This window comes from Petaurus breviceps, unplaced genomic scaffold (genome assembly GCF_028583685.1).
Source record: "Petaurus breviceps papuanus isolate PSGF00001 unplaced genomic scaffold, PetGlider_PUasm1.0 225, whole genome shotgun sequence".
In the NCBI taxonomy this organism is placed as follows: Eukaryota; Metazoa; Chordata; class Mammalia; order Diprotodontia; family Petauridae; genus Petaurus; species Petaurus breviceps.
In genome coordinates, this window is record NW_027185889.1 from 13,795,346 (window position 1) to 13,818,933 (window position 23,588).

Sequence of the window (23,588 nt, forward strand, 5' to 3'; positions counted from 1 at the left end):
TCCAGGGTCACACAACCAGGAAGAATCAGAGGTGGGACTCCAACCCAGGTCCGCCCAATTCTGAGACTGGATCTCTCTCCACTATCCCACAGAACCTCTCAGCTACCACTCCTATCGATGATTGTTGAATGCTTACTCTTTGTAGGACAGTGCTCTTTGCCAGGGAGGTTAAGAGATAGGTGTGACACCTTGTTCTTGTCCTTAGAGATATTATTATGGGGGAGGAGGGAGTTAATCCTCCTCACCTCCAATCCAATGACCTTGAATGGATCCCAGGCTTCCCATATACATCACGGGCCTCCAGGCCAAGGGGCTGGACTCAGGCAGTCCACCTCAACAGGAAAGTGACTACAAAAAAGAAGTGTGAAAGCCATGGGCGCCCCACTGAGGAAGCTGGCCTGCTGTCAGACAACGCTGTCCTAGGCAGGCAGGATTCCTCCCCAGATATTCAGCACCTGAGTCCAAACCCTGGTTATCTTGTATTAGAGCTGTGATGTCTCCATATTGCCCCTAGAAGCACAGCAAGATTCCTCATCCAGACTTTTATGCTTCCTATAACTACCCAGTGTATCCCCACAGAGCCCCTTGTTTGAGCTCAACAGACTTTTTATCTCTGCCATATCTTTTGTGTCCTTTGTGTCTTTAAAATTCCCTGCCTCAACCCTGGGGTCAGCTTCTAGCTATTTTTTGTCAGATGAGTTGGTTTTTTCCTCAAGAAGGGAGAAGGTCATGGTTATATTATATTTGGACTTCAGCCAGGCATTTGACTATTTCAATATATGTTTGTGGGTAAAATGGGGAAGATGTAGATGGGGTGTTAGTAAGTTATGTTTGGAATGGTTGCCCAGCTGGACTCAAATCTGTTATAGTAGGAAGAAGACTGGGTTGGAGTAGTAAGCTTTAAATCAGGGCTACTTAAACTTTTTCCACTTCAGTGCTTCTTAAACTGTGGGTCAAGACGTAGGGCTTAAGAAATGCTGCTTTAAATCATGGCTGATTAACTACCCCTGTGACTTTGGGAGCTCAGTGTGCTTGGGTCTCTGAAGTCACTGAACCCTGTCTGCCTCAGTTTCTTCACCTGTAAAATGAGGTGGAGAAGGAAATGACAAACCATTCCAGATCTTTGCCCAGAAAACCCCCAAATGGGATCATGAAGAGTCAGACACAATTGAAACGACTGAACAATGACAACAAAAGTGAGGAGTTAGATTGGGTGACCTCTCAGGCCCCTTCCAGCTCTGATTACTAGTATTGGTTAATGAAATTATGTCAAGCTGGGGAAGCCAGTGGAATGCCATGGAGCTCCGTCCTTGTGACTTTTTTCAGCATTTTTATCAGTGATAGAGAGGAAAAATACAGAGCAAGTTTATCATGAAATGACACTTGGGGGGATACCTAATATATTGAATGAGACCCCCAGATATTCCAACCAATTGGAACTATTTGATGGAGGTAATAATGTGACATGTAGGAGAAATAAACTACATTTGAGTTTTAAAATATCAGTTGTACACATACAGGATGTGGGAAGCAAAGCTAGAAAGCAGTTTGTGGGAAAAGGATTTTCTCAAGCTGCCAACTCAATATGAATCAGCAGCATAAGGTAGAGGCCAGAAAGCAGATGGGAGAAGCCTTATGCCGGAAGGGAGGGAGGAGGTGGTGTTCTGGGGCTCGGTTCTGTACAGACACAGCTGGTCTAGGGGGGACAGCTCAGGGAGCCATGACTTCAAGAAGGGACACGGGCCAGCTAAGACTCGAAGTGGGCAGCTGGGACAGAAACAGTTGTGTGGCTGAAAGCACTCCAGGGGTTTCATTTGGATGAGACCCTGCTTCAGGGAGAGAGGAGGGCTGCTATGGGATGTTTAAATGGGCATCGGATAAAAGAAGGGTCTGACTTTTACTTGGCTTTGAGGAGCAGAATTAGGATCAGTGAGTAGAAGATGATAGGGAGTCCTGGCTCAGCTTTCCCCAAAATGGCAATCTGCCTCTGCCTGAAGGGGTAGAAGTAGTGAGCTCCCTGTCCCTGGAGATCTTCTTTTGTTGAAAACTGCATCACTACTTGTCAGGATGTTATCAGTTGGCTTGTTGCTATGGGTAGGGGTTTGGACTAGATCAAGCTGGGGAACCTGCAGCCTGGAGGCCACATGTGGCCCTCTAGGTCCTCAAGTGCAGCCCTTTGACTGAATCCAGACTTCACAAAACAAATCCTTGTAATAAAAGGATTTCTTCTACAAAACTTGGATTTGGTCAAAAGGCTGCATCCTAGGCTCTAAAAGGCCCGATGTGGCCAAGGCTGCAGACTAGATTGTTATGGTATAGTACAGGGGCTCTGAACCTTTTTGTTGTCTGTAGACCCCTTGGGCATTCTGGGGAAGGCTATGAACCCCATCTAAGAATTAGGTATTATTTGTTGTTGTTTATTCAGTTGTGTCCAACACTCTGTGACCCCCTGAACTATAGCATTCCGGTGTTGTCCATAAGGTTTTCCTGGTAAAGGTACAAGAGTGATTTGCCATTTCCTTCTCCAGTGGATTAAGGCAAATAGAAGTTAAATGAAGTTAATGTTAAATGAAGAAGTTAAACCTATCCAAGTTCACACAACTACTAAGTGTCTGAGGCCGGATTTGAACTCAGGTCTTCCAGACTCCAGGCCCAGCACTCTTATCTACTGAGCCATCTAGCCTCCTTAAAGTTTTTAAATATATAAAATAAAATACATGACATTACAGGTGGAATTGATAATATTGAAATAGTTATGAAAATGTTTTTGAAACTGGTTCTGCAGACCCCAGTTGAAGGATCCCTGGTGACAAGAACACTAGATTTGGAATCAGAAGAGCTAGATACAAGTTCTAATTCAGCTACTTACTATGTGTGTGACTTGATGCAAATCAGTCTCTCTTTAAGCCTAAATTTCTTCGGATGACTTGCAGTGAAGTTTCCCCATTGTGAATATCCTATTGGATTCTTATTTCTTCTTTATACTTTATAACTAAGTTCAGCATCATTTCCCTATACATATGGGGTCATTGCATATTTCAAAGTAATGTAAGAGCTATCCTAATAGTATTATTAATACCCAAATTAATACAATTGATTGAATTAACTATTGAGACTAAATTAGAGGCATTTTTATTTGGGGAAAGGAATGTTAGTGTGAGAGGTAGTAAAGGGTTAAGTTTCTACAGAACTACAAGAATTGCTGAAACAAGACTACTGATGAAAAGTACCAGGCAATAGCCTTGGGAAGAGTTGAGGCAGTAGCCTTGGGAAGAAGTTGGGTTCCTAGTGCCCAGAGAACTCACCAATCAGAAAGCAGACAGCAGCCTTGGGACACTCAGGCCCAGATAAGGATATATTCTAGGTTTGACTAGTGGGGGTTCAGTGTTCTGGGGTTGTTACTACGCTTGCTTAGTGAACCTCATGTATTATGTATGTTATTTAACAAAATTAAAACCTCATTAGGAATAATTATAGTCATGGATTGAGATTGCTTTGCGCCGATTAGTTAGCATTAGTAAGAAGATTGTGAGCTTGCCTTACCAACCAGTGGTAAGGTGGGACAGTGGTAGGAGGTGGGGTAGGGTTAGGATAACAGAAGCCTGTGTGCTTCTGTAGTTTGCACTCCCTGGCAGATGCTGTTTGAGGGACAAAGGCTGTACCCTTTCTCATAAGAAAGAATAAAGATTTTTTCTGATCTCAGACTCAGACTCTGAACTTTTTTCATCCCACACTTGTCACACACAAAAAAGAGGAGTGGGAGTTAAGTAGTTGATTTCAAGGATCTTTCCAGCTCTAAATCTTATCTAGACTTCTTTTAACCTTGTAGTTTCAAAATTTTATATATTTTCTCTTCCGTGAAGCTGTCTCTGATTTCTCCAGTTGGTAGTTAACATAAAGCACTTTTCCAAATCGTATTTTAGATATTCTTTATGAAACAGTGGCAGCATCCTCTTCTCCCACTCCCCCATTACCAGGCCTGCTTTCAGTCCAGCCCTTATAGCCATTATCTGAGGAAGTTACTCTTATGGAGAAGGGGCCAGCCATGCCTACCAAGGCCAGGCAGGCTGAGCTGGCTGAAGCAGCCACGCGCCCCTTAAGGGAGAGTCAGAAGGTCAGAAGTCAACAGGCCAGGCAAGTCATTCCATTAACAGCACCACTTGGACCACCATCTCCCCTCAGACTCTGATCAAAGACAGCCCAGAACCCTGAACCCAAGAGCCCTGGGAACAGCCAAGCTTCCAGCCCTGTGCCTTCAGTTATCATCCTGGGATGCAGCCCTATGCGGACAAAGTTGGGAGGCTGCTCTTGTAGGGGCTGCAGCCACAGCTGCTGGAGACCCAAGGGGGCAGCCCTTGCCTCCCAAGACCTTGGCTCTGTCCAGTGGGGCGTCAGAAACATATGGGATTTTGTTGGTGGAAATGACTTTAAAGAAGAGGCATGACAATTTGGTCACCATACCCCAAAGATGAATGGATTTTTCCATCTGACTTACAGCTGAAACCTTCCAAATCTTTTGTGTCCTCCATGATAATGTGAACTCCTGGAGAGCAAGGAATGTCTTCCTTTTCTGTTAGTATCCCCAGTACTTAGCTTAGCTTTGCTTATACTAAGTATTTAATAAATGCTACATCCATCCATCCATCCATCCATCCATCCATCCATCCATCCATCCATCCATCCATCCATCCATCCATCCATTCAGTTGAACAAGATGATTCTTTGCTGCTCTACATACTGATGACCTGGAGGCTAAAGACAACCTCTTGTTAAGGGAGACTGAAACAGGGCATGAGTGTACCGTTTGTATGTTTCAGTTCAGTCATATTTTCAGTCATGTCCTACTCTTGGGTTTTCTGGGCAAAGATACTGGAGTGGTTTGCCATTTCTTTCTCCGGTTCATTTTACAGATGAGGAAACTGAGGCAAACAGGGTTAAGTGACTTGCCCAGGGTCATACAGCTAGTAAGTGTCTGAAGTCATTTGAACCCAGGTCTTCCTCATTCCAGGCTTGGGGTTCTATCTTCTGTGCCACATAGCCACTCTTATTTATTATTATTGTTATTATTACTCTCTAGACAACCAGTCCTGTTAGGAGTCATAGGATTTACATTAGAAAAAGGTAATGTACCCAGGGAGGCAGTGACTTGTTCAGGGTGAACGAGTTGTAAATTTCAGTCAGAATCTGAACTCAATGTATACAAATCCCCGTCCCTTGCCAATACTCCAACCTCGTCTTCCTCCGGCCCCCCCTCCCCCCGGGTTGAGCCGATTCGGGTTCGGGTAAAGGCTGGACACTAGGGATGGCAGTCCTCGGAAGGTTCCATCCCTTCCGAGATTGAAAACGCCCTAGTGGGTTTCTTTTCCAGTTGGACTACGTTTCCCAGCATGCCTCGCGCTGCGGACAGGAAAGGCGTGGTGACTTCACGAGAACCGGAAGTTGTTCTTGCGCCGGCTTGTGAGGCGCCGCGGGGAACGTGGAGTGAGTGGCTGAGAAGGACCCAGCTAGTGTCCTTGAGGTAACTGGCTTTGTCTTTGGGTTGCGGAGGGTGGAGTAAAAATAATAAGAAGAGCCACAGTAATAGTAATAGTGAGGTGCTTTGCACGCGTTACGTCAGCGTGGCCTGCCAACCTGCCTGGGAGGGAGGGAAGGACTGCTATTCTCCTTTTACAGGCGAGCAAACTGAGGCACAGAGTGACCGGCCCGGGGCGGCAGCGGCAGAAAGTGTTAACCTCCAGGAAGGTGTCGTTACTGCCCCCGTTTGTACAAGTTAGGAAACCAAGACCCGCGCGGGCGACGTGACCAAGGTCGGCGTCAGCCGGCGGGGCGCGTCAGAGGAGCACCCGAACGCCGGGCTTCCTGACTTACCCAGTCCTCAGATTAAGCGCCTACTCTGGGCCGGGCGCGGCCCGAACCCTGGGGAAGCAGATGAGAAAAGGACCGGAACCCGCCCTCGGGGAGCTTACAGTCTAATGGGGGAGGAGCAGTGTAGGAACATAAGCACCCTGAGAAAGCTGCGGCCGAGCATCCGTTCCCCACAGCCCCTGCCCCAGAGCTGCACCCAGAGGTGGCAGGCCTTACCTTTGACCTCTGATCACCCTGCCCATCGTGCTCCTTTGGCAGATAAGGAAACTGAGGCGCAGAGAAGGGGAAGCACCTTGGCTGTTATTACCACACACCCAAGGGGTTGTTGTGAGGTGCAAACAAGGCATCATAAAAAGTTTTGAAAACCTTAAAGTGTTTTCTCTTCCTTCTACTCGCAGGCACACACGTGCACACCCGTTCGCTCACTACTTATCATCTCTTATCTTCATTTATCTATTTATCCATTTATCAAACTACGTCTCTGAGTACTTACCTCTCATTTTTATCTGTCCATCTTATCTATCCATATTTTATCTATCCATACTTATAAACTACCCATCTGTCTATCAGTTGATCAAGATTTCTATAACAATCTACCTGGACCTACATCTATATCAATATAAGTTGATATAGATATTGTATGTGGATAGTTTTCATATATATATAAAACTTCTAATTAATGCAAAACATGAGAAAGTAGCTTTAGGTTGTGCAAGCCATTGGACCATTGGGAAAGGGAGAGGGTGGGGGCACCAAGAGAGAGACAGACTAGATATTGATTTTGATTAGAACTGTGATTTCATTGGTATAGGAATTGTGACATGTTTTGTATCTGTATCCTTAGCTCCTAATGAAATAGTTTTTGGCCTTAGAGAGCTTGCATTCATTCTATCAGGCGGGATAATGACCAGCAGCACATCAGGGGCAGGATCTGAGCACAGGTTCTTAGACTCCAGAGAGAGTTCTTTCTAGCACACCATGATACAGTGGTAATAACTTAAACATACCAGTTGAGCAGTCTCAAGTGTTTGGATTCTCAAATGTAATTAATAAAAGTCAAATTCATTCAAGCATTATTGAATTTATTTATGAGGGGCATTGTGCATAGTGGGTAGGGAGCTGGCCATTAGATTGTGGGCAGGCGCTGTCTTTTGACTTTGTAACCCACTGTCTAACACATAGTAGGTGCTGAATAATATACACTTATTTCTTTTTTTCTTTTGGAGGGGGGCAGGCAGGGCTTTGGAGTTAAGTGACTTGCCCAAGGTCACATAGCTAGTAAGTGTTAAGTGCCTAAGGCTGAATTTGAACTCAGGTCCTCCTGACTCCAGGGACAGTGTGCCACCCAGCAGCCCCTGAATATACACTTATTGACTGATTGACCGACTGTTCTTGTGTCTAGGAAGAATTAGGTTCAAATTCCACTTCAGACACATGGTGGTAGTGTTTGTAACCTTCGGCAAGGTGCTTGACTTGTCAATGCCCTGGGCAGCTTTTAATGACTCTTCAGGTGCAGAGAAGGTGTCTACCTGCCTTGGTAGAGGGAATTTCAAATCCAAAAGTTCCCTATACTAGTAAAGTTGCTGGTCCAATTGGTGCTTAATTGATAAAAGTTCTTTACCATAATGTTTTCTCAATCATTGAATGCCAAGACTTACCACTGTTGTGTATGGGACTGATGAGGGTTGGCTATTAGGTTCAGCAGGAACTCTGATCTTATCTAAGACCAGAGTCTTCGATTCAGTCTGGAACGAAGTCAACTCAAGCCTAATTGGAGTCAGAGTTGTAAAAGTTTATTATACACCTTACATCGGGCAAGGATCCTTAGGGGATTGTAATGTAATGCCAAGGAAAGGCAACTTCCCAAGGTTCAGAATACCAGCATAGGTGCTCTCTATTTTATTCAGTGACCAACCAAGAACAGAGAAGGTCAAAACAAGACATCATTCAAAATACAGCATTTACTAAGGGTGATTAAATAATCTCCAAGTACTACCCCACCCCAGGACCTTCCATTCATTCAATCAGTTACAAAGTCCCTGTTCTAAATACTACTCCCCCCCTGGCTGTACCTTCATTTAGTCCACCACAAAGCCCCTCTTCTCAAATGGAGATTAGTTTCCAAACATAAGTAAAGTACATTCATTTATTCAACCATAGAACACAAAAAGGTCAAAAGTTCCCTACCCCTGGATCACAATTGAATCTATACCAGAGTTACATCAAGTTTAAGCACAGCACTTAATACCCAAATGGAGGTCTTTTCTTCATCTTGACACTAGGCAAGTTCTCAGCAATCTTAGTTCCTGGGGAGACAAGGCTTAGCAAGGTCACAAGATACATTGCCAGTCTCTTCATTAATTCATCCTCTGTCTGTAGAACAGTCCTAGAACCCCTGAAAACATTAGCAAAACCCTCTCCCAGGATTTCTGTAAACATACAACCAGAAAATCCTTCTTCAGGGCTTCTGAACCAACAACAAGGTTCCCAGACCCCTGCAACAACAGCACTGTCCTTCACCAGTGGACAGTATTCACTCTCTGTCTGCAGGACAGTCTCAGGAGCTCTTAGCCAACAGCCAGGTTCCAGGACTTCTTCAACAAAAGGACTGTCTTTCACCAGTGGACAAATCTGGCAAAACAACATCAAAACAGACAGACAAAGTACCAGCAAAACAGCCGTGTCTCCTCAGTCCTTGGCAGCTCAGGGGGCAGGTCTCAAAAGTCCAGGGCAATTCAAAGTGGCCCCCAGCAATTCTCTCAGTCTCTCTCTGCCTCCACGAGGTGCTGCTTCCAAAAAGTTCTTCTGCCTCTCTCTTGTCTCTCCAAATCTATGTCACCAGCTCCTCCCAGTTCAGGACTTTCTTTTCACATCAACAAGCCCATCCCACAGGTGGGATTAACAAGCTCTGGGTTTTAACACAGTCAGTTTGAAAACCAAGCCAATACAGGGGAATCTTTATATTCCCATTACTATCACAGGGACCTACAACCTTAAAGGGGTAGAATTAAGATTTATATAGAATCATCCATAGTAGAACCCATGCCAATTATGCTAACTAGGTGATTAAGGGTGGGATTAGGGAGGAGTTAAGGTGGGACCAGTGTTTAAAGGGACATGTATTCTTTTTTTTTTTTTTTTAAAGCAATCGGGGTTAAGTAACTTGCTCAAGGTTACACGGCCAGTTTTTTCTGGGTGTGGTGCTGAGTATCTGAGCCCGGATTTGATCCAGGTCATCCCAGCACTGGAGCCGGTGCTCTTACTCGCTGTGCTACCTGGCCGCCCAGGGACATGTATTCTTAATGTAACTGGCAGGCATATTGCCCATGATTCGCTGGGAAAAAGCCCAAGGCGGCCTGGAGGTGTGGTTTTAGGCTTGAAACGTGACTACGTCGGCTAGCGGTCAATGGCTGATGGAACTGCCCAGTCTGCCACCCATCAGTGTCATGTTTGACAAGATTGATGTCTGGGAACCAAGGCTAAGGGAGACTCAGTATGTGGATAATAGGCTAAGGAGTTAACCCAGAGGTAGGGTCCTGAAGGATTCATTGAGGCAGCCAAGGAGTCAACCTAAAGATAGGTACCAAAGGATTCATGGGGGCAGTGGGACACTATACAAGGGGGAGATAATAGTTGCCTAAGCTGGAATGTTTATAGATACTTTAGTGAAGGATTCATAAGAATAGTTTGTTATTGTTCCAAGCTGAGATAGTTGTTGCTGGGCAGAGTTGTTGCTCTGAAGCTAGGGGCAGGGGGAGAAGGGGCAGAGTTAATGCTCTGAGACTGGGGGGGGAGGGAATGGAGTGTGATTTTACAAATTGGTTTTACAGACAGAAGTTACAAAGTTTTACAAATTGATGTTACAAATATAGATCCCAAGCACCCCATCATTCCTGATGTTACAAATTGGTATTACAAACTGATATTACAAACATAGATCCCAACCACTCCATCATTCCCCCCTTAAACAGATGATACCCCAATTCATTTAGGGACAAGGGTAATGATCTCAGCTTCCTGAAATACTTCTCGATGGGAAGGGGTGTAGAGCTGTCCCTGCCTCTCAGGCTACCATCGTTAAGGGGGTGGGTTTGTAGCCAGTGTCCAGAACATGGCTGATGTCAGGTGCAGGGGTGATGGGTCATGGTCTTGGAGAGTGATTGGTACTCAGCCTGAAATGTCACCTGCAAGTGAAGGGTGCTGAGCCTAAAAGAAACAAATCTAGCAAAAAGATTAAAAAAACAAGGGCCAAAAAGGAGTAAGAGAATATTGACCAGAAGTGGGGTGAGTATGGGCTAGTATAATCCATTACTCAGACTATTTCACTGTCCTCTATAGTTTTACCATAGAGTTTTTTTAACATAGTTTTACTAACACAATTGTACTGCCTTTAACAAAAGAGGTTCCTGACTTGAACCTCACAGCTAGATAGTAGACATACATCCTTGTTTCAAAAAGCTTGTTTATCCTCTGTTTATATTCACTCTGGAAGAAAGAGATACTTCAGAAATTGAATCTTTTACATGTACATTCAGTTACAAATGTTAACTTTTGCTTAGATAATGGAATAACTACAAATTCAGATCAAAACAGCAAGATCTCTTCTGCTTTATAACTCATTACATTAATTTAGCAATAAATTTATCTTGCAAATGAAGGTTTTAGTAGGCCTCTTAAAATTACACTAGAGATTTTAAAAATTTCTTCTAAAAGTATTTTCCCCTCTTTCAAAACAGTTTCAAGATTCATAAATGATCACTAAACTTTTATGAAGAAAGTAAGTTGAAAACTTTTAAAATGATCTTAAGCAGTTTGCATAACTTTCAGCTCATGTTCTAATTCTAGATGAAAGTGACATTAGATTTTCCAGTAAGCTAACACAAAAGAGCTCACATCTTTTACTGACTACTTGCTCTGATCATAGAAACCTGCTATAAAAGGAAAAAAGCAGGGACCTGTGACATTCCAAATATGACAGGATAAAACATCCTTGAATCTGTTAAAATTCAGGTTAGTTACAGATATCCAACCATGTAGTATCCATTCCATCTCAAAGCTAGACTCAGAAATAGGTGGGGAACATTCCTTTTCAAAGGAATCCCATGGGTAAACTGAGCCAGGGGGATCCCATCCCAGGCAGAGGCTAAGATTGTCGCTTCGGCCTTTACCAAATGCAGACTTCCACCTGTCCACAGTACAGGATCACATTTCCTCTGAGTAGCTTGTGGCATTTTCTCTCAGATACTGATTTAATGCAGACAACTATACCCAAATTCAAACTCAAAATAAAATTTAGTTATGGTCCCAAATGCCTTTTACCTTAAAAAACAATCCTCACCAATCACAGCTTATTTCTATTCTCTTGTAGCTGCAATAAGCAATAAAGATTTCTCAGGTTTCACAAATGTAAGGAATTCCCTTTACCATCTTTCCTTCTGAAATCTAAAAGCCAATTGATAGAAATCCTTTTTAATTCTTGCAACTTTTTAGCAAGTTAAGTTCATTTAAAACTACATGACTGAAAAAAAGTTCTTTTCCCAATGACCTTGCTTAACAGAGATAGTTTCCAGGGGATTTGGCAGTTTTACAACATCTTAAATGCAGGAGTGAATGGGGGAAGGGCTAATAATGATGCCCCTGCTTAGCCAGTTCTCATACATGCTGGAGGACTGTTCTGAATGGGCAGAACTAGTCAGAATAAAGTTGTCACAGTTTTAGGTTTTAGCATTAAAACAGTAGCCAAAATAACTTAGTTAACAGTCTTAAAATTTTAAACAATCTTAACTGAAACTTCCTTTTAAACAAAGACAGACTTGGAAGCTTATGATTTCCCAAATTACAATACTCCAAAACTTTAGGAGAAACTGTTTCTCATACAACATAGATAATACAACTGTTTACCAGTAACAATATCATAAACAATTATCATGTTCTTGAATTTGTACTTTGAAATACAAACAAATGAATTACCAATATGATGACCTTAAAACTCTACATGAAGTTACATACAAGTAATTTTTTTTATGCCATACAACTAATCAACTTATCACTAGAAATCAATTACATTCTGAATCTCACATAGATGGTGAATGTGGTGATCCATAAACCTTCAAATTAACATAAATACATCCTTAGATGAAGCAAGCTTGAAAACTACATCCCTATATTTTTTTCTTTCCATTTTTTTTTCAGGATTTCTCATTTGCTCAATAAGAATTCTACAAAATGCCTTTACAATTCACTGTACACAGAAATCATTCATTTCATCATTACTAATGTGTTAACTATAACTTTAAATCACTGTATATTTCCAGAATAGCCAAAAAGTTAAATGAACAATCAGCTATCACAGTAAATATCAGCAGTATTATTACTATCTGTTTGTATCCCAAATGTGACAGCTTTAAATCATCATATATTATAACATAAAAAATCCAATTCATATGAAATAAACATTTTAAGATAGGGTTAACAGAACTGATAAAGTAACATAGCTGGTTTTACACAACTTTTTTCCATCTTTTAGTTTCAACAAAATTCAGATGGAAAACTGCTTTATGTAAGACCATTTCTGGCTCACAATGGTCACTCAATTTTTACAGTATAAGAAGATTTTACAATTTAGAGATACCATAATAAAACAATGACATTATGACATTAATTGCATTTCCAATTCATCACATGCAAAAATTATTGATAGAAAATTAGGCTTACCAAGTGCAGAGGCTTTTCTCCTCTCCTCACATTTGCAGAGCCTGGTTGTGGACCCAGGGGTTTGAAAGGAAAGAGGGTCAGAGGGTCATCTGCACACCTAGTGTGGACTTCAGGGTACCCAGAGACCCAGGGCTGTTGCCAGGGGGGGCCCTCGATATAGCTGCTATGCCTCCCCCCCTCTTTTTCTTTTTTCAAGTAGGGGAGGGTAACTCAAATTCCCTACTATTCTTCAGCACTCACTCACGTTCCTTATCTGATCTGGTGAGAGAGGCTTTAACAAAATCTGCTCAAATGTTTTTAGCTGTTCTAACTTTTACTCCATTAAATTTTATGTGCCCACTCCTTAGAAACTTCTTTGAAAGTGATAGCATTGACTTCTCTAGCAAGGGGAGGGGGAGTGGCGCCTGCTCCCTTATCCCAGTTCTAGAGAACCCAAAAACCTCACTTTTCGTATCAAATCTTAGAGAATATTCCAATTGCCTAAATGCCAAATAGTAAAATGAATTCTGACTTATCTTTAGCATCAAATTAGGAGTGACACTTTTCAAAAATGACCAGAATGCTTTCAGTTGCATTCTGTTACACAAAACTTTCCTCTTAATTTAGGTGAGGCAGGAAATAGTTAACTGTTGGTCTGCCTGCCACTTTGTTCTGAGGGAGAAGATTCCCTCTCTAAGATCTTATCGCCTTCTCCTCACTCCACTTGGCCATTTGGCCAGAGTGGAATGAAGAGGAGGAGATTTTCAAACTTTTAAAGATATTAAAACTTCTGTTCATACTTTTCAATAGCAACTAACTTATACCTATGTTAACATCCTACCCATGTTCCTTTCTTTGCAACATGCTTAAACTTTCTTGCTTTTCCTACACTCTTTGACTTGCATTTACTGTCGTATAACCTAAACAAGACAATATTTTGCTCTCTTTCTCTCCCTCTCCAGCCTGCATTCAGCAGAGGGGAAAGGAGGAGGAAGGAAAGAGATATCAGCATTTCAAAGGAATGTCCTACAGTCCAGCTGCAGTTTAAAGCTTAGAGGTGTCAGATTACACGCTCACACAGCTACACAGAACAGAGAGAGAGAGAAAAACTGACAGGAAGATTCCAAAACCTCAGAGGATTTTCTGAAATCCTTGGCACAAATCACATTTGCTTGGCCCTCCAGATAGATGCCAGTGGAGGCCAGGTAAAATTGCTTTAAGATAACCTAGGCACAGATCCTCAAGTGTAGGGGGAAACTGGCCCATCCTTTCTACTTGAGGTCTTGAAGACCGAGTTTTGTTGTTGTTTTTTTTTTTCAGTTGTACAAAAGCTATTCCAGAGGTGAGCCTTGGGGTATGGAGTGTGATTTTACAAACTGGTTTTACAGACTGATGTTACAGAGTTTTACAAATTGATGTTACAAATATAGATCCCAAGTACTCCATCATTCCTGATGTTACAAATTGGTATTACAAACTGATATTACAAACATGGGTACCCCATCAGGACCAGGCAGTAGAAAAGGTCTTGACACTCTAAAAAGTTAGAAACCATTGACCACGTGATGCCCAAGGCCTGATTCTGAGAATAACTTGGCATTGGAGATTCAAAGAGAAGAAACAAAACTTTCCATGCTTCTGAAGTGCTGGAGTTTTATCCGGGAGGCAGCATGTACATTTCTAAGTAGAGATATCAGATACATAGGAGTAGATTCAGGGGGATGGAGGTGAGAAGGGAGGTTTGACCACCATGGGAGTGGAGGGGCATAGAAATGGGTGGTATGGATTAGAGAGAAGGCTACTTTGGGCTAATGTTGAAATGAGGTGAAAAGATAGGGGTCCCCTTCATTTTAAATGGATGTAGCCTACTTTGTTTTCTTCTACTACACAGAATTAAAGGGAAGCGTGTGTCTTGAGAAGGTTAAAAAAGGCACTTTGCTTTCCAGACATCTCCACCCTCTGCACTATGGCCCATGCAGCGGTGAGGTTGGCCTTTTCCAGAGCTCTGCTGGCACATGCAGCTGCCTCCAGCTGGCAAATGACACTGCAGAGTAAGTGGTTTTTTGGACTCTATGTATTTTACTTTAAATAGGTCACAGGGTCTTAAAGGCTTGATGGTGATCCTAACACCAAGCCTGTATCAGCACACACAGTGTTAAGACTTCTTTCCTTTGTCCACTTCCTGTCCCCATCTTCCTCCTCACTCCTGCTTCAAGTCTGAATGAGACCAGAGAGGCCTACACTGAGTGTAGTAGGGGCTCCCTAGTAAACTCTATGCTGGGCAGGGACTTTTTAGCGCTGGCATGCTTTGAGGTGTGGGGGTGGTATATAGGATCCCACAGTATTAAGTGTCTGCTATGCAAAGGCCCTTTATCACTCTGGGTCTCAGTTTCTTCATTTGTAAGATGAAGGGCAGGACTAGATTAGTGGGTACCACCTGCCAGAGAATTATTGCAAGGGAGGAATCCCCTAATTCCATTAATAGCAAATACTGATGACAAATTAACATCAGTGACAAATTTTGGTTGACATTAATAACAAGTATTGATCTAGTGTGCAAAGGGCCTTTGCACAGCAGATATTTACCAAATACTGTGAGATAAACAGGGTTATATTCCCTGAAAATACCCTTGGTTTCAAGAGGTTTGCAATCTGGTTGGGAAGATACCATATATAAAAGCAATTGTGAAAGAGCATTCTATGTGCATGTGTATATAACATGATTTAGAAGATGTCATTAAATGCTAACTTGTGCAGGACAGATTAGAAGTATTCTGGTTAAACTGACCCTTGGAGGAATTAGTCCTTCACCTTGGTCTCACTACTGTCATTGTTCTAACTAGTTGACAATTAATTAACTTGAGCAGATATTTAAAACTGTTTTAAAAAGATGATTTATCATGTTTCCTAGTTTTCATTGTATTTCAGAGGTGAACTTTTCTAAGAAAGCCTTTTCAGAAGTTTAAAAAAAAATTACTTAGGAAGATTCAAGTTAAAAAACTGGGGCCCAAATCGTGTTGTAAATAGGTAATATCAGAGTATGCTTTGAAGGGAAGCACTTTTAATTGGGTCTTCATGGAGGAAGAAAATAATTTTTAAAAGTCTGTGCAGTTAGAGCAGCTAGGTGGCACAATGACAGAGCACCAGTTCAAGAATCAGGAGGACCTGAGTTCAAATTCAGCCATAGACACTTATTAGCTGTGTGACCCAGAGCAAGTCACTTAACCCTAATTGTCGCCCCCTCCCCCCCCAAAAAAAAAAGTCTGTGCAGTCAGAATAAGGGATAACATCTTTCTGTGTTATCCCTGAGATAGACTGTGTGGGGGTTCTTCAGCTATCCATACAGTGACAAACTTTATAGAAGGTCTCTGGTATGTTGGGTGGACTCACTCTGGAAAGCTGATGGGAGGATGTGAGTTAGCTGTAGAGGATGAAGAAATGTTCCAAGGGTGGTAGTTTGGATTCATGGAAGGAACACCCCTGTCCTTGACATCACAGATCAATTCAAGTACGAAGTTTAAATGTACACATAACTGGTGATTAACTTGATCTTTGTTGTTTGGGTCTTTCCTAAAGGAGCTCCAGGCTGTATTTGTCATAAGTCAACATACACACCTCTTCCAGAAGACTACAATTGGTATGTATTATAATCCAAATGAAACAGGAACAATACCTTAATTTCTCTTTTTGCCTTAGATGTAATCTTGGAAATAACTGAATTTAGTTACTTGTTTTGGTGTCTACGGCTTTCTTCCTCGGATTTTTTTCCATTATTTTTCTTTTCTATAGTTATTATGACGGTTGTTGAACAAGCATATGTTTACAAGCATTTGTTAATAAAAAATTACTGCCATTGTATTTTACTGAATGCTCAGTTTATTGCAAGATATAAATATACTGCCAGAAATCCTCTTTATTTTATTTTATTTTTTGTAGCTTTGGGGGAAAATTAATTTCCCAATTTTAATTTATATCTAAAGGTAAAAATAACTACTCAAACTATTATTTAATTTTGAACAGTTAATAATTACGTAATGTCTAGAAACTAAACTACATACTTTATTAAGCATTTTACTTTAATACATTTCAATAAAAATATATTACCTTTTGTGACTTGAATAGGAATATTAACTATGCTCCATTAAAAATGTGAATTGGGACTATTATTCAAAAACTCTTTTACTTTTGACTATTTTTGGATTTTCTTATGAGTTGTTTTTTTTTTTTAAGCAATCAGGGTTAAGTAACTTGCTCAAGGTTACATGGCCAGTTATTTCTGGGTGTGGTGCTAAGCATCTGAGCCTGTTTTTGATCCCCAGGTCATCCCAACACTGGAGCCGGTGCTCTTACTCGCTGAGCCACCTGGCTGCCCCTAAGCAATTGGGGTTAAGTAACTTGCTCAAGGTTACATGGCCAGGTGTTTCTGGGTGGGTGCTAAGTGTCGGAGTCCAGATTCAATCCCCAGGTCATCCCAACACTGGAGCCGGTGCTCTTACTCACTGTGCTACCTGGCCACCCCTCTTACGAGTGTTTTTGCACATTTGAGAATACTATATTTAGATCTGGAGAGGGGAACCTTAAGTGTCATCTAGTCTAATACCTGTTTTTCACAGATGGGAAAAAGGGTATGAAAAGAATCATTAACTTTTCCAGTTTCCCACTGGTCTGTCGGGGGACTGGGATTACAAATCCAGATCCTCTGACTCCAAATTTTGTTTTCTTTCCACTCTTTCAGTGTCTTTCTAGTGAGTACATAACTCCTTAAGTCAAAAGCTTTTTTGCCAGAATTAATGTTTATGTTATCAACATTTTGGAGTTTTCCATCCTGAAATGATGGTAAAGTATTCTGACAGTACAATTCATTTTTGTAGTCTTCAGTTGGCTAAAATAAATTTTTTTTTCACATTTAATTTTTTATGTCAATTCTTAGCCATACTGGTTTCTCTTGTGATTAGAGTCAAAGAAAGCCATGACTAGTACACATTGGTATTCTTTTCCCACAAGGTGGTACATCTGGAAATAGAAGCATTTTAAATATAAACAGGATGAAAGTGCAAATGGGTTTTGGACCAGTTTCAATATTTGTGGATCTCAAGGTGGTTCTGTAGATGTTGCCCTCTCTCATGTGGGCCAAGTGGGTTAACTTCTCATTTAGTATTTTTCTTCTTCATCAAGTAATTTTAGATTAATGGCTTAATTTTGCAACACAGATCCATTATATCCCCTCTACAGTAAAATGCTTTTCTTTTATAGCAAGGTGGAACTCGCACTGTCGTCAGATGGCAGAACTATCATCTGTTACCATCCTTCTGTGGACATGCCTTATGAGCACACCAAAGTAGGTCTACATTTCTTACTCTCTGAATCACCATAAAATCTTATCTTATTGTGATAGAAGAAAGTAAAGTTGGGGGGAGGGGGGAGGCAGGATTCTCTGCTTTCAGCTGATCTCTTTTTTAGTTCATTACTTCTGTCAGACTGTAACATCCCTGTGAGTCCAGCATGAAGTCACCAGCAACTAGTGAGATTTCAGACAGCATTCATGAAAACACACTCTTGAGAACAAAGGCATTTATAGTCCCACTGTAGACTCTTTGGCACGGGGTTGGGGGGGAGGCAAGGCAGTTGGGTTAAGTGACTTGCCCAAGGTCACATGGCTAGTAATTGTGTCAAAGTGTCTGAGGCCAGATTTGAATTCAGGTCCTCCTGACTCCAGGGCCGGTGCTCTATTCACTGCGCCACCTAGCCACCCTGAGATCTTTCTTAAGTGCCTTCTATATGCCAAGTTCTATGCCCAGAAATTAAACTATGAAAAACAGTCTCACCTCTGGGAGCTCATTCCACTGGTGCTAGGACATGGACCTAGAGAAAGGAGCATAGGAAGAGAAAAGAAGAGATGCTCTCGAAGATCTGTCTGAGATTCGAGCAGGAGAGCACAGTTTTCCACTGGGGAACCTAGAAGATCAGGGCAGGAGGCATCAGAGCAGATGGCAATGGGGTAAGTTCACATGATGAGGAAGTAGACAGGAAAATTATGTTGGAGCCAGTGGGAAAGGTTCTTAAGTACCAGTTTAAAGAGTTTGAATTTGAGTCTTTAGGCAGTAAGTTATTGAATATTTTTGAGGAGTGGAGTGACTTAGACCAGTGTTTCATTATAAAGTATGCAAAATTTTTTTCATGTGGATACTCCACACACACAGAATCTTGTTTTTCATGCCTGTGTAGATAGCCTTTTATGAGTTTCTGGAACCAAAAATTCCCCTGGGGATATCACTGACCTTAACTGGGTGCATACTTGCATGACACCCGTTACTGGCAGCATACTTGGAGCCTCATTTGCTTGGTAGGGACTATTAGAACCTATTACCTGCCAGGATGGTCTTTAAGAACCCAGGGGCACCTCCATGCCCCATGAAGCATCTGAGTAATGTTGGTGTAGAGTCAGGTATGAGATGGATCAGTGATGATCAAATCGAGAGGATTTTGCATCTGGTTGGATATGGGGAGCAAGGGGGAAGGACAAGTCAGAGATGGCCGAGTTTGAGTTTGGGGGACTGAAGTGATGGTGAACTTGGTGGTGGGTGGCAGACAGAATAGAGAAGAGGCCAGAGGGGGATGGCTCCTGGGAATGTGGATAATGAGATCTACAGGTCCATGGCACTGCAGAGAGGATTTCCTGCAGCACACTCATTTTACAGAGGACAGATCTGAGACCCAGAGATGCTTTGACTGGCCCAGAGCCAGGAGGCTGACCCTGGTCTCCTGACTGCAGAGTCCAGCAGGTCATTGAGTGACCAGAGCTCAGGAGGAGAGAGGGATTTGGGAACTGTCTGTCTGGAGGTGATTATTAAAAGAAGGAGCTTGGAGGAGAGCCACCTCTGAGAGGGGAAGAAAAGAAAGCCAAGGGTGGAGGAGGAGCCTCCATGCTCAGGTATCCCATCATGGGGTAGGAAAGACCATCAGAGGAAACCAAGAAGGCCAACTCTAGACAGGTATTCACAAGGGAACAGTTTGGTGGCCTCCAAGGGAAGAGAGAGAATGGAGTGGTAGGGTTATCACCTACGTCAGGTAGAATGCAGTTTGTGTTATAGAAGGGTCAAGGTGCGTCAGGATGGTGGAAGGCCGGTGGACCAGAGGTGTTACAGATTATCCAAGACCTGGAAAGTCAGTTTTAATAGAGTGGGGGAGATTGGAAGCTAAATTGAAAGGGTTTAAGGAGTGACTGGTAAAGACATGGAGGCAGTCGGCGCTTTCAGCATGGGAGGAGTCTGGTGCATGTTTGTAGGTAGATGGCAAAGAAAGGCCAAGTAGAGAAGAGAAGAGTACATAGAATGGAATAAAGTCAATGCTCCATGACTCCCACGGGAGCTTGTTACTCCTGGAGATCCTGGAGGGTCTGTGCAAGAGGTTGCATTAACATTGGACTTGGAAGGAAATTAGGAATTCAGCAGGTAAAGGTGGGGGGTGTTCTTAATGGAAGGCAAAGGTGCGGAGGTAGGAAAGCAGGGTGCAATAGGAGTCCCAAAAGAGTGTGAGGAGTCTGTAGAGGCAGGTGAAGCCAGGTTGGGAGGGTCTTGACGGCAGGGCTTCAGTCATGTCCCATAAGCGCTCATTACAGGAACTGGAGGTGTTGTATCAGCAATGCAATATTCACAATGCCTATAGAGATTACAAATATGCTGATATAATTATCCATCACAAAATACATCAGGTTTGCCATTTGGGGAAATAAACTAGAAAATTTATTAAGATACCAAAAGACTGAGTCCCAAAACCAGAAAGTGAAAGCCATCAGAGTAGTTATGACATTGGCACAGGTAGATAAAGTAGAAAGCACCCACATTTTCAAGCCTTTAAAACAGAACAGGCTACCTCAGGCAAAGGTCCTCCTCTCCCCACTCACAGCAACCACCCAGTGTCCTGGAAGTGTGCTCCCAGCAGCTCCGGCCCCTGGCAGTCCTCAGCAGGAGTCCCAACTCAAAAAAAAAAAAAAAAAGCCCACCGCCACCAACTGCCAACCGCAGGACCTTTTGCCCGTTTTTTTTTTTTTTTCTTGCTCTGCTATGTCAGCACGTCCATGGGGCATGGGAGATCTTTAAATCCCATAACCCTTACAGGTGTCTAGCCAGGGAACAGACTTTGTCAGAGATATGACAGCCATAGGCAAGCGGTAAACAGGACGTAAATGCCTTTCTCCAGCTACAGGTCTTAGATCTTTTTTGTTCTGCAAGACAGAGTCTTGTTCTTCCAATTAGCTGTAGAAGAAGGGGTCCCTTATATGCTCAGAACTTTCTCTAAATAAGCTCAAGTGTGAATTTAATTAGTTTAATTTTAGGTTTCTTTAGCTTTCGTGTTTATACCATTGTTTGCAGACTAGACCCCTTTGAATCTTGGTGTTCCAAAATATATATCCTAAGTCCTCCTGCCTTTCCCCTTTCCTCTCTCCCCTCCCCCTGTCCCCAAGCTTGAACCCTGGTGAAAAGTAGGCAAAATAAATGCACATTGACTTTATTATAGTAAATTATTTTCAACCGTCAATCTTATGATAAATCTCTGATGTTCACTTAACCACCTATAAATCATAGTTGCAAAAATTTTTATTAATCCATATGTTGTCATTCAAATAAGCCACCTTGAGCTATGCTCCCATTGTGGTTCTTTATAACAGCTTTGTAGCTTTTGGGCAGCTACAGAAACAACAGTTTCTTTACAACAGCCTTTGGCTACATGGATGCTCAAAAGGATTTTTTCCATTTCTGGTATTTTAGGAAGATGAGTCTTAGTCTGGGGACAGTAAATAATTGAAAAAGAATGGGTTTACTATTTTAGTTATTAGATCAGCGTAATTATGTGCCATGAAGTTGAACAGAGAAAATTGTTTTAAAAGAAGAAACATCAGAATTACACATTTTTTAAATTTTATTTTTGTTTAATTTATTTTTAGTTTCCAACATTCATTTACACAAGATTTTGAGTTACAAATTTTCTCCACATCTTTCCCCTACCAGCCCACCCCCAAATAGCAATCCTACTGAATACCCCATCTCCAAATCTACTCTCTCTTATATCCTCCCCCATTCCCCTTCTGACTTTCTAGTAGGGCAAGATGGATTTCTATACCCCAGTGCCTGTATACCTTATTTCCCAGTTGCATGTAAAAAATAATTACACACACACATATATTTTAACATTTGATTTTAAAACTTTGATTTCCAGATTCTTTCCCTTCTTCCCTCATCACCCACCCCTACTGGGAGGAGTTATACACATGTAGTTACACAAAACATTCCCATAGTAGATATATTGTGATAGAATGACTATATTTCCCTCCGTCCTATCCCACCCCCCACTTCTTCTATTTTCTTTTCAGAATTTCCGCTCCCTTTCAAAAGTGCGTGCTTCTAACTACCCCCCCCCCCCCCAATCTGCCCTCCCTTCTATCATCCCCCTTCTTATCCCCTTCCCCCCCACTTTCCTGTTGGGTAAGATACCCAATTTGGTGTGTATGTTATTCCCTTCTTAAGTCAAATTCAGTGAAAGTAAGGTTGACCCATTCCCTTTTGTCTTCCTATTCTTCCCCTCCACTGTAACAGTTTTCTCTTGCCCCTTTTATATGAGGCACTTTACCCTATTCTGTCTCCCTTTCTTCTCTCATTATATTCCTCTCTCACCTCTTAATTTTATTTTTAAGATATCATCACTTCCTGTTCAACTGATCCTATGCCCCGTGTCTATGTATACATGTACACATATATATACACACTCACATATGTATTCATATGCCCATATACCCTCCTATGTAAACCTATATGTATGCATACATATATATGTATACATATATATATTCCCTTTGACTATCCTCATACTGAGAATAGTCTCACGAGCTACAATTATCATTTTACCATGTAGGAATGTAAATAGTTCAATTTTAGTAAGTTCCTTATGATTTCTTTTCCCTGTTTACCTTCTCATGCTTCTCTTGCTTCTTGTGTTTGAAAGTCAAATTTTCTATTCAACTCTAGTTTTTTTATCAGGAATGGTTGAAAATACTCTATTTCATTGAATGACCATATTTTCCCCTGAAGCATTATACTCAGTTTTGCTGGGTAGGTGATTCTTGGTTTTGATCCTAGCTCTTTGACCGAACTTGGGTCCTCCTGACTCCGGGCCGGTGCTTTACTCACTGCGCCACCTAACCACCCCCTCTTACTTGATTTTCAAAATCCTTCTTGAGCTCCTCCATGGCCTGTAATCAGTTCATATCTTTCTTGGAAGCTTCTGATGCAAGGAATTCCGACTTCGTTGTCTTCCTCCCATTCTTTGTTTTGATCCTTTTTGTTCCCAAAAAAGGATTCTGTGGTCTGTTTGTGCTTCCTCTGCTTGTTCATATTGCCAATCAGTTACTTGACATTTGAGGTCTTTGCTATGGTGGAACTCTGCTTCCCGAGAGGAGAGCTTTGTCCCAAATCACTGGGGTTTTGTCTGAGGAGGGCACCCTCTCTACAGACACCACACTGGCAAACTGGTGTTTCTCACCCCAGGATCTCCACCCAAGAAAACAACCCAGATCCAAGCAGGTCAAAGCAAGAGTGATTACCATATGAGTGGTTGATTGGTCCACCTAAGACCTATAGGCCAGGAGCTCTGGAGGCAGCCACACAGCAGATGCTTCAGGGGGCAGGGGCCGGACCGTGCCCTTCCTTTCCAACAGAGTTCTGGACTTACCTTTTACTTTCTTTTTGGTGTTTATGGGTTGAAAAGTCTGGAAACCGCCACAGCTGCTGGTGATTCACCCTCCTGAAGTCTGCTTCAGGTGCTGCTGGTTAGGGTTGCCCTGGGGCCAAAATGGTGCGGCTCATGTTTGCGGCTCCCAGTGTGCTGCAATGAACCCTTCCTGTCAGCCTACCAGGCTGCCTTCAGTGGGAGATTTGTTTCTCTCTGTCACTTTGTGGGTTCTGTAGCTCTAAAATTTGTTTAGAGTCATTTTCTTTTTTTTTTTTTTTTTTTTGGCTTTTTGGAGGGCAATTGGG

The 23,588-nt window shown here is 42.1% G+C and overlaps 2 protein-coding genes across 3 annotated transcripts in view; one reads left to right on the plus strand and one right to left on the minus strand.

Annotated features, from left to right (window-relative positions):
* The window catches only part of UBE2N (ubiquitin conjugating enzyme E2 N), a 161,855-nt gene that overhangs the window by 70,495 nt on the left and 67,772 nt on the right, over positions 1–23,588 (minus strand). The gene's annotated exons all lie outside the window — the stretch shown is intronic.
* The window catches only part of MRPL42 (mitochondrial ribosomal protein L42), a 29,762-nt gene continuing 11,544 nt past the window's right edge, over positions 5,371–23,588 (plus strand). Inside the window, exons 1-4 of one of the 2 annotated variants that reach the window (XM_069095170.1) lie at positions 5,371–5,518; positions 14,505–14,609; positions 16,135–16,195; positions 17,812–17,896. In XM_069095170.1, the coding sequence (XP_068951271.1) occupies positions 14,525–14,609; positions 16,135–16,195; positions 17,812–17,896 (231 nt within the window). In that variant the 5' untranslated portion in view covers positions 5,371–5,518; positions 14,505–14,524. Of the gene's footprint in view, positions 5,519–14,449; positions 14,610–16,134; positions 16,196–17,811; positions 17,897–23,588 lie in introns of both variants that reach the window. The other variant, XM_069095171.1, reaches the window with a different exon arrangement.